General features: G+C 40.8%; 1 protein-coding gene across 1 annotated transcript; it reads left to right on the forward strand.

The window, feature by feature from the left end:
* Positions 1-259: 259 nt before the first annotated feature.
* Positions 260-8446, forward strand: NPY4R2 (neuropeptide Y receptor Y4-2). The gene is made up of 2 exons (XM_014875323.2): positions 260-397; positions 5987-8446. Exon 2 carries the CDS (start codon positions 6103-6105, stop codon positions 7234-7236), a length of 1134 nt encoding a protein of 377 aa, XP_014730809.1. The 5' UTR covers positions 260-397; positions 5987-6102; the 3' UTR covers positions 7237-8446.
* Positions 8447-8674: the final 228 nt, after the last annotated feature.

The following is an 8674-nucleotide window of genomic DNA, read 5'->3' on the forward strand; positions in this document are numbered from 1 at the left end:
GTCTCTTTGTTTTCACTTGAGATCCCACTCCCGTGCAGCGTGGGGGCATGCTGTGCTTCAGATACTTCACAGCTCTCTTCTGAAGTTGTTATTCCTCCCAAGTATCCCTAGAATTTGTATATTTATACAACAGCAGAGGGAGCCAGAACTTCAAAGTCAGACCATAACCATAAAGCAGAATTCATTGGCTAAGTTGAAGGGAGGGAAGGACAGAGGGCGGGAGAGAGAGGGGGAGAGGGAGAGAGATGCCATCCAAATTACCTACAGAAACAGCCAGCAGAGCTTCTCTCCTGGGCTGCTAGGGCACAGAAGATCTTACTTCACTCCTACAACATTTCTGCCTTCTTCCAGAACAGAAATGTGCACCAACAGCAGTGATTCTCTCCATCAATAACTGGTAAGAATTTTCTAAATTATCTATTTCAGATTGTCAAGACCTCACATCTCTTTATGAAAGTTACCAACTGTTAATGTTAAAAAAGCAGATTGCTGTGTTTGATAAATGAAGACTGTTTGATTTGTCATGAAAGGCCCAACCCTTGTATCTACTGAGCAAAGCTTTGCAACCTTTTGGGGTGCAAGAGGGAGATGGCAGCTTCTTGGGGGCCTTTGCAGTTCAGTGTGCTCCCTGCCACCCTGTGGTGTGACAGAAAGAACCTTCCTGGCTGCCTCTGGTCCTGGAAAACCTTCTTATCTCCTAGTCCCTGAGATTTCTTGATCCTCACACAACCAATGCAGCTTCAGACAGCACACAACACATCACTCTTCAGAAATCCTGACTGACTGTCTGCTAAGGTGCCCATTGCAATGTTTTACAGATTCACCACTTCCTTTTTTTTGGTAAAGATCACCTTTATAAAAATGTTTTTCTCTTGGGTAGCAAACATGTCACAAAGGCCATTACAGAAATTAGGGACTAACCACCATTCTTCAGTCTCCGATTTGCTATTCACATTTTACCTTTGTGAGCTGACTCCATGTCTTTGGTAAGGTTATGAATTTAACCAGAAAATTAAAAAATCGGAGTAAATGCTTTTGTAAAACTTCCCTCCTTTCTACAGGATCAGAGAAGATTAACTCATACCAGAATTTCATAAGGTCCAAATGTTTTCCATCTGAAAACATGCAGATGTGAGAGGGGGAAAAAGAATTCACTTTCCTGGATATTTACACCACCCCTTCTGTTATAGACTTGTAATATATTAATATACAAAAGTTTTTCTCTGCCCTAATTATGCAGATTCTAGAAATTTTTATCCTATATAGCTTTTTCAATGACCTAAGATAGTTTCTCCCAATATTTTTGCAATACAGAGTTACAAAGAGGTGAAGAGTCCATCATTAACTTTCACTGTATCGAATCCCTTATGGATTTAACACTGTTGTGGGATGTCTGTGCAAACTCAGTGACATGTTTCCTCTTCTGTTTAAGTGTTGCTTTCCTGGGAAGCTGTAATAATAGCCAAGCGATTTTAAACTTTTCTTTATTATATAAGGCTAAACAGGGCAAATCTGCTTTACTGAGATAATGCCATTGGCAGCCAAAAGGGAATACCACTGTCAGCCAGTCCCCACTACCTCAATTAATATCTGTAATATGAATTCTGGCATTCTGTTGAACCTTTCCATTACTTCTTTTTTTTTTTTTCCTAGTAGACAACAGGCAGCTTTACTCCCAGTAATTGCTGTAACTCTTTAAATAAGTGATACAATCAGTGCATGTCTTTAGGAATTGCTTCTCTCAGAATGTCTTATGGACTGAAAGCAGCAGTTGTTTGAGCAACTAGTTAGGCTCTGAGGTAGACAAACAAGTGCTTCTAAGTACCAGATAATGAAGCCAGACACTGCAAACATGTTTTTCTTTGACTGATGTCTGATGTGGAAATTGGCTTCCACTGTCTATCACAGCTATGGAGACTTATTTGATTATGGCAGTGGATGATCGTGATCAGCTTTGCAAAAACGACCCCCCTTTTTCAGTGGGCACATAGAGCCCAGCATCTGTAGCAGTCCCTTGCTTTATCCTGCCTCCAGGAAAAAAGTTTTTATAGGGGTTTACATAGGATGTCTTTGAGTCCAGAGGTCTCGTAAAGGAGCAGTCATGCATTAACTGCTTGAAGCCACTTACGGTCTAGCACTCTCCTTGAAACCCACTGAGGGTTTCATTTTCTTCTCTGACTCATTTCTGCACAATTCCCTTTCCTTTGAGGAATTTTTCTGGGAAATACAGGGTAATGCCTTGGGGCAAGACTTTTGAGCTGACAAGTGATAATTTGGTTTCTTTATTTGAGACAAAGCTGAGTGACATTTGTTAGTTTAGAAGGCTGTGCTGTTCACCAAGACAAACCCTTCAAACTTTGCCTGCTCTTCTTCCTTGCTTCCAACACAAACAGAATAATAAATGATAAACAAACAGAATGATGGCAAACAGTGATAAATGTCTAAAAAAAGATGTGGGCAATTTAGCTAACACTAAGATTAAATCTTAAAGCTCATTCTCTTCTCCCTTCTGTAACCTGTTAATCTGCTGCAGACTTTTGTGACACTTGCTTTTTAGAGAAGCTGTCTCATGCTGCATTAATTAGAGAAGAAACTCTCATGAATATCTTAGTTTTTGTTACCTAACCCTTTCCCAATATTCATTAAGAGTTCTGAACAGGATTCCTCTTTCTTCTTTAAAAACACATTAACGAAAAACAAATGAAAAATCTTTCTCCCTCTCTCCCTCAACAAGCTGATTTAGGAGATATACTTCTTACTCCTACAAGCCAAGTAAATATTGCTTCACTTTCTGGAGAAATAAGCTGTTTTTTCTTAGACCATAATCTCACTGCTGTGTTTTCTGGGGTAATCAACAAACCTTCAATACAATGAGGGGACTAACACCCTTGTTCCCACTGCACTGGTGATTTGCTATATTAGCTCACCTTTGATTCAAATGTCTAAACAGAATATGCACACATTGCTTATTACTGGCTTTTGGTTTAGAATAAACTGAATGGCAACCAAACACCTTGAAAGTCAAGCACATCATTTGGGAGTGACTATCCCTGAGGATCTGCCACCCAAGGATACCATAATGGGATGCACGAGTATAAGGTCACTGCAATATTTATTTTTCTGGTTTTTTGGGACTGCTTTTTACATTCTGGTTGCTGGAATAAGAGTTAAAGCGCACTACAGACATGGGTGGTCTATGCATTGACTTTTCCCAACACATCAGGTTGGCAGGTGGTTTAAAGCACCTCATAGTGCCTCACAGGTTCCCTTGAGACACTGCACAACTCATGTCCCATCTCCCTCTCACAGTCCCCTCATCTGTGATAAGAGGGTGATAATTCCTTATTTACCTCCTGAATGCCCAGGAAGTGCCTGCCAGTCACCTGGTGGGGGACACCATGGAATGCAAGGTGTTAAAAGAGAGGGAGCTCCTAACCCAACACCACACAGAGCCTTCAGAGATGCTCTTTATCCCCACCACTCTGACCCCCAGTGACAAACACACAGCCATGCTCAGTCTTTAGTATTTCTCTCTTGGAAACGTGGTCCATAAACCTGTGGGATCTGGCTTCTACTTTTCAGGTGGCTCCACCACTTTATTTTTTTTTTCCTTCAGCATTATTAGTTCTCACTGATGCTTCAGCATGTCCAAAAGTGTCTGGGACCCTTGAGAGGGCTTACTCTGTGGACACAGATGTTTGTAATAACTGCACATATTTTCATATTTTTCAAGCAACAAAGGAGAACCATGTGTTTGTTGTCGAGGATACTGTAGCTAAGGATATGAGGCTGGGACTGTAGTAAAAAGCTGTGTTTTGTTTACAGCAAAATCTATTTGTCCTGTCCAAATGCCAGGACTTATCTCTCCTGACTGGTACAAAATAATATTGCAGGCTGCTGGTCCCTTTGCTCTGTTTCGCTTGCAGCATCTCCACTGGCCAGCAATCATTAAAAACTATGGGGCTGGTTGAAGGCTTTTCATTCTATGTCCATTTTCACACTGAAACAGACTACTGAATCCTCCCCATATGTGAACATGGAATCCATCACCATTGCCTCTTCCTTTTCTTCCAGCAAATGTATCAATCTGTTCACATGGATTGGGCAACAACATAAAAATAAGTGGACAGAAGGAGTCATGCCTGTACCCTCAATTTGGAAAATATTCTTTGCCCCTCTTTAATTAAGATTTAAACTACTGAGGAAATGAAAGACAATGAGAAAGGGCTACTATATTTTGTTTGTGTGGCTGTCTTGACTGCCTCAGATGGATATAGACAGATGATAGAGAGAGAAAGAGAGATACAGTTAGACAGCAGGTCTAGCAAAGTAACAAAAAAATTACTGTACTCATCTATTTTTTCTGATCAAGCAGAACAATGACCCCAAAGCATCCTTTCCTTTACTGCACACGATTGCTTTCTACAGTTCCTGAGAGACAACATATCTCAAAACAATAAAATTCATAATGGGAAAGACAAGGCAAAAAGAAAGATATAGGATATTGGGTGCTTTTCTGTACAGTACTGGTTATCTTTAGGCATGCAGTTGTTCAGCCATAAATGCTACTCAGTTGAAGTGATAAGCTCACTCTACCATGTTATTTATGTAGTCATACCTTAATCAGTTGTTTTTTTCTGGATCTCAGACATTTTTTACCACCCCACAAACTTGTTTGAGTGATATTTAGTCATTGAGGAAAGGGTCATGCAGTGGTTAAATAGTGTCATTCCCCAAGTATTTATTTACTTTTCATACTACAAGCCTTTGTACAGCATGCAACTGCCTCTGGCCTGATGAGAACTCCCAGAAGAGTCAGATTTTTTATTCTTTGATTCCTGGACACAGAGGATTTGGACTCGAGGGTCAGGATTATGAAGCAGCCTTTGCTATGGCTCACAGGAGTCATCTGGGAGTCGAAGCAGTCCTGTGACTGAGATTTCCAAAAGGATGCAGCACCAATTAACTCCATGGGTTCTGCTTCCTGAATCCCACTGAAAGTCCCAGCTCATGGCTTGCTGCAGTGATTATTAAGCAGACCTATCTGTCTGTGCAGGAACACTATCCAGCAGATAGAACAGGCTTTTACAACAAACTTGAAAAAAAAAAAGCAAAATTATGCTGAGGGAGAATCAATAAAAGTCTTCCCAGAAGGAATTAAAAGACACTATCAAAATCACTCACTCTTAAAGCCAAAACCAGGGAACTGGACTGTATTTCTGATAAACCCTGTCATGGTCATGTTAGGGGAGATATCAATGCTTCGTGGGCACTGTAGTTCGTTCATCTGGAATGAGGAAGCAAGAAATTTGGGCTGCAGTTCCCATGACCTATCACAGCTGTGCAGAAGCTGGAAAATGTTGAAATTATTTTGAATTATTTTAGACTTTTAAAAATTTTCCCATGATATCCCTCCAGATAATGAGCCTGAATTTTTGCATGGTTATTTTCTCGCACAAATGTGCATTCTGGCTTCAATTACAAATGCATTTCACAGAAGATATTTTCATGCTGGCCTTTTACACCTAATATGCCCTGCTTTGCACATTGATATTTAGCTCAGCTGATGGTAAATGCAGCCTCACAATGTCCTCTGCCCGGTTTTGGATCAGAACCTTGCAAAACCAGAATTGCACACTATTTTTACCCTGGGTGGGTTTTGATCCGGTTTTCTTGTACCCCCACTCTACTGCATTAGTGATGTTCAAGATACTGCACTGAGTGAAATAATGAAGTTAAGATGTTCTTAAATCTATGGGACAACCTCACAATGAATAAACATGATCATAATTCAATACAGTTGCACAGAGTTTCATAGCACAGTGTAGCAAAGGGCTCAATTTTATGATCTAATAAACTATGTAAGAGGGAGCTGCAGAATATACACAGAATCCCTGGCATTTGCTTTCCTGTCTCTCTCCTTACCCTTTTGACTAATTTCTTGCAGCATAACTAAACATATTTTTTCTTTGCCTTTCCTTTGCAGATATACTCAGACCTTCCACAGCCAGACAGAACAGATATAACGCTTTTAGGCTGGCTCCAGAAGACTCAGACTGTGTTTGACTACCACCCTTTTGGATAAATATTTTGGGATTCAGGATGAATAAGACAAGGGCTGTTAATGATGTTTTTCATTTCCTGATCAGCAAGAACTGGAGCTCAAGCCGAAGCTTTCCTATGAACATTTCTAATCAGTGCATGAACATCACTGACCTTACTGTCTTTCTGGCCACCTCTTACAGCTTGGAGACTGTTCTGGGCATTGTGGGAAACATCTGTCTGATTGCTGTCATTGCCAGGCAGAAGGAAAAGGCCAATGTCACCAATATCCTAATTTCCAACTTAATAATTTCAGATTTGTTTATGTGTCTTGTCTGCCTGCCTTTCACCGTTGTCTACACCATGATGGACTACTGGATATTTGGAGAAGTCATGTGCAAAATGACCTCTTTCACTCAGTGCACGACTGTGACAGTGTCAATCCTTTCCCTTGTCCTTATTGCTCTGGAAAGACACCAGCTCATCATAAACCCGACTGGCTGGAGGCCAAACACCTCCCAAGCCTACCTAGGAATTGGAGTGATCTGGACTTTAGCATGTCTCATGTCCCTGCCCTTTTTGACCACATCCGTCTTGTCTAACGAGTTGTACGAGCAGCTCTCACACTTCATGAATTTTTCCACTGATAAGGCAATATGTATCAACTCGTGGCCTTCTGAGCAGCACAAACTTATCTACACCACCACTTTGCTGCTCTTGCAATATTGCATCCCTCTGTTCTTCATTATCCTTTGCTACCTGCGTATCTACCTGCGCCTGCAGAAGAGAAAGGACATGTTTGAGAAGAGTGAGTACAGCAACCGAGCTGTCCAGCTGAGGAGGATAAACATTTTGTTAGCATCCATGGTTGCTGCTTTTGCTGTTTGCTGGCTACCTCTGCATGTTTTCAACACCATCGTGGACTGGAATTACAAAATCATTTCACCTTGCCACCACAACCTGATCTTCTCATTGTGCCACCTGGTAGCTATGGCTTCCACCTGTGTCAACCCTGTTATCTATGGTTTCCTAAACAGCAACTTCAAAAAAGAAGTGAAGTCACTGATTCTGAGCTGCCAGCATAATTCAGTAACTGCCTCAATGGAAGAATATGATCATTTGCCTTTATCCACCATGCAGACTGAAATTTCCAAGGGGTCACTGATGTTGAACTGCAGGCACAATTCTATCTAATGAGCAGAAAACATTTCAGAAGGGTGTGCTAACACCACACACCAATTATTACCTGTGGGCATATAAAGCAACTGGTGATGCCACAGCTGGGATGTGAACAGGAACCCATCACTACCTGATTTTTGGAAGAAGTAAAGTAATGTCAATGTTCACAGTTGCTGCTGTGGTGCACAAGGTTTTCGTGCCAATGAGGAGGTACAGACACTGAGGAGACTGGGCTGATGTATAAGCAGCTGCTCTAAGATCAGCAGCTGAGCTGTGGCTGCACAGAGGGTTCATCAGTGAAATCTCTACCATGGCTGCAGTAGAAAAACAGATTTCCAGTTTCAGCACTGCCGGCTGCCAAAAGTTGTGTTGGGGAAGACTCAGTTTTTCAGTATTAGTAAGATTTTTATGCACGGCTGAAACACCAGTGGAACAGAGATATGTAAATATCAAATTTCTTTTTTTTTGCTTTACCACCTCTCACAGCCCATTAAGTAACAGTAATCATTCAGATCTTCACATAAAACAACTGCCTGTTTCTATGAAACTTCACTCTCTGCCATAGGCTTGAAAATAGTCATTGCCTCTGCAAGTAGGGACAAGGAACAATGACCCTGTTATGTAAAGAAGAAAGTCACTTATGAGGGATGGCAGCAAATGAAAATGTTATTCAATGGATTAAACTCAAAATGCATTGAGATGATACTGAGAACTATTTTTAAGCACGTGAAAAACAGTTGTAGATCTACATGGAAATGAGTCAGGTCTCACTGCTGTCAATCACAAAGCTCTGCAATGCTAAAACTTCATGCCATGATGGTACAAGATGGCCAGATTAGAGGAGTTGTTCCAGGACTTGGCAGCAAAATGACATTCTGCTTCGGCATCTTCTAGGTACTTTAATTGCAAAATATCTTATTCAGAAGGTCAGAATGAGCATAAAAACCTGTTTGTGGAAATCATGTGTTTCCAGAGTGGATACATTTCCAAAGAAATAAACATATGCATGGAGAATTTCAGTTTTCTTAAAAAATGAAACCTGATGTCAGTGATCAATCCCACTCACTGGCATCAGCAACACAGGTGAAGCTGAATTTCCAACAAGTCAATAGTAGGTTAATGAAAATACACAGGTGGAATCCAGGTCAGGCTGAAGTCAAGCCACATGCAATTAAGTAGTACTGTAAAATGCTCTAGTAAAATGAAGATCATTTTTTTTCCACAACTGTCTTATTTGTAGCCTTTGTTCATGAAACCTACAAACTATAAACTCATTTTAACCTCTGGAGCCAGAGAAATTGCTCACTGACTACTGAGAAACCAAGGCATGTCTAAGAAGGCAATACTGAGGTACAGATTAAAAAAAAAACAGCAGGTTTTTTGCAAGTGCAAAAAGGAGACCAACCAGTTCAATGCTAATGAAGTACTGAAGCATATTCTGTCCTAATTTGCT

Source organism: Sturnus vulgaris, chromosome 8 (assembly GCF_052056855.1).
Source record: "Sturnus vulgaris isolate bStuVul1 chromosome 8, bStuVul1.hap1, whole genome shotgun sequence".
Lineage (NCBI taxonomy): Eukaryota > Metazoa > Chordata > Aves > Passeriformes > Sturnidae > Sturnus > Sturnus vulgaris.